The 2,690-nt window shown below is 40.0% G+C and overlaps 1 protein-coding gene across 2 annotated transcripts; it reads left to right on the top strand.

The window, feature by feature from the left end:
- Nucleotides 1–493: 493 nt before the first annotated feature.
- On the top strand, nucleotides 494–1,924 carry LOC307013822 (uncharacterized protein). Of its 2 annotated transcripts, XM_079641366.1 has the most exons (4): nucleotides 494–726; nucleotides 871–1,113; nucleotides 1,359–1,497; nucleotides 1,587–1,924. In XM_079641366.1, exons 1-4 carry the CDS (start codon nucleotides 522–524, stop codon nucleotides 1,591–1,593), a joined length of 594 nt encoding a protein of 197 aa, XP_079497492.1. In that variant the 5' UTR covers nucleotides 494–521; the 3' UTR covers nucleotides 1,594–1,924. The 2 variants fall into 2 exon arrangements, 1 of the variants encoding a protein (XP_079497492.1); XR_013801079.1 differs by lacking the exon at nucleotides 871–1,113 and having other exon boundaries at nucleotides 502–726; nucleotides 1,587–1,923.
- The last annotated feature ends 766 nt before the right edge of the window (nucleotides 1,925–2,690 follow it).

Genomic DNA, 2,690 nt, shown 5'->3' with positions numbered 1-2,690 from the left:
TGTTTTCGGTCTGTTTCGGTATTTGTTTATGACGATGTGAGATGTGACATGTGAGACTGGAATTGCACAGGGGGAAATAACGTATCTATGCCACCATTTTAAATGCGGATTTTGTTAAACTAATACGTTTGCGCTGTGGACCAACACTATACATTGACGGGGAAGGGGGTAGCGATAAAGATAACACCATTTTACACAACATAACAGAAATAATATCGATAGCAGCGCCCTAGCGCTAGCAACCACCTTGGTAACAATGAAGACGTTGCATGGACACAATTTCCTGAATTAATCTTCGTAATAACTAGCAAACTAAAGATCATGAACATCCACTGCACACATAATGTGAAATAACAACTCATATTTCTCGCATCAAATTACATCAAAACGCATTTTAATGGCCAAACTAACTTTAAAATAGGCATTTTCCACCGAGAATAAAACGAAGTTCGGCCATGTTTTTTTTTTCTGCAGGGAGAAATTTGAAGATCACGTGACATAGACGCCAGCCATTGGAATGAATGGTGAAAAAAGACGTAGGGATCTTACAATTTCAGAGGCGTTTTTGTAGAAATACTACGTCCTACGTTGTGGACCAACGTAGTTATTACACGTTTTTTTATGAGACTGGGTTGGAGATATACGATACAATGTCATATATCTACCGGGACTGCAACAAAAAAGAGCTCGCATGGAGGAAAATAAGCAAGGAAGTAGGCATATCTGGTAAGTTATCCAAAATATACATCCGTTGTTTGCTTGATTACAGATACCAACAACACATTAGCATTAATCAAGTTAGCTCAACCGCCGGTTTAACGGCAGATAACGGTTAAAAGTGACCGTTTGTAAACGTTTTTTTCTTGTCAGAGGAGGTTTGCCGAAGGAAGTGGAAAAGTTTGAGGTACACGTCTGTCAAAGAAAGAAAGAGGGAGAAGGATAGGAAGAGTGGGTCCGCAGCAGGGACCAATAACAAGTGGAAATACTCTGAGGTCCTGTCCTTCCTCGACCCATTTGTTACCCCGAGAAAAACCACCAGCAATATGGTGTCGGGGGTCGAGGAAGACAGGACCTCAGAGTATGGAGGTGAAGCACATGGAGCAGACGGGAGAGGTTGGTTGACAAGTGGAGACACTCATTCACACTGCATAGGAAAAAAAATGTAAAAATCAAAGTTCAAGTGAATATCAAGGCTATAAATGCTTAATTTATCAATAAGTAATTATAATAATACAAGTGCAATTGTAAAAAGTTGTATTCTCAAAAAATCTAGAATTACATTACCTGTTCCATTTGACTATCTCATTATTATATTTGGAATACAAAATACATCTTTCTTATATTTTCAATATTTACAGATGAACATGAGTTTTCAGAGGGCAGTGAGGCAGAGGAACACCACAATGCCACTCCTGATTCCCCTCCTGCTGTCTCTGCTCCTGTCCCTGCTGCTGTCCCCACTGATGCCCCTGCAGGACCTAGTGGTGTAGGCAGAGGGTATGTAAATGACAGTTTTGATTGCATTTTATTGTATTGATGCATTGCTATACCGTCACTAAAAAATGCTATTTGTTTTTGTCATGCAGGAAGTAAAAGGCCCAGGAATCTCGACAACAAAAAGGAGGTGCATGAACGCCTCCTTGAGGCCCTGACAATGCGGGGGTCCGGTGCTCTGCCTGCCGCCCCACTCTCAGAGGATGAGCATTTCCTCCAAAGCATACTTCTTTCCCTTCAAAGACTGCCAACTTCGTGAAGTTGGAAATTCATAAATTAATTTATGAAGCAAGCACAGTTGTGCTAAATTTGGAATTTTAATAGATTACCCGCCATGGGTTGACAATCTTTGAAGGGAACAAACCAGGCTTTTAAAAAAATGTTTTTTTTATCGCTGTATATATAATTTAAATTCTAATTTATTAATAAAACTTTGTTTAATGTTACCCACGTATGTTCCTTTATTCTTTCACCGTCACATACTTTTCTTTAGGTTTTCTTTATGGTACAGAGTATTCCTAGTCACATATAATCCTTTCTAGAAATATATGTGTTACATAAAACCAAACCTGAGAGTGGAGACGAGGTGCGACAATATATCAATAATTTATTTATATTTAAACAAATAAACAAAGCCAGCAATAGGTCCCCCGAGGCTGGCATGAAGAGAGTGCCTGGAGGAATGAGAGCGAGGGACGAATCCGGTTTGGCTCTCGGCTCCCCGACCCAGGTGCAGCTCATCAGACAAATGCCAGCCCCACAGCACTGGATCCTGTAAGCACACACACACAGAGCCGACAGCACCCCTCGTGGTATGGAGGGGTCGTCACAATAACAGACTGCATATTTTCATATTTCTATTACATTTAAAGTCAAAATTGACTTCTATTATATGCTTTTCCTAAAATCATAAAGTCATTTAAAAAGCAGAAAGTGGCACTACCTCACAAAACAATAATTCATGGATTTAACAGAAATAATTATATGAATTGGTGTCCTAAATCTGGTGTTGGGATAGAAATGTTGCAGGAGGTTGCTCAATAGTATGTGTGGGTGGCTCTTAAAAGAGCCTTTTAATGTGTTCCTTCACAAACTTCTCTGCAACTTCTGGCTGGACTTCAATTACACGCCTGTACATCCTCCACTGAGATGAAAGAATCCCAAAGGCATTCTCTAGAGACTGTTGAGACACCAAC

Source organism: Notothenia rossii (genome assembly GCF_949606895.1).
Source record: "Notothenia rossii genome assembly, chromosome: 7".
In the NCBI taxonomy this organism is placed as follows: domain Eukaryota; kingdom Metazoa; phylum Chordata; class Actinopteri; order Perciformes; family Nototheniidae; genus Notothenia; species Notothenia rossii.
Note: the sequence above shows the minus strand (reverse complement) of the source record. Positions and strands in the feature narration are given on the sequence as shown.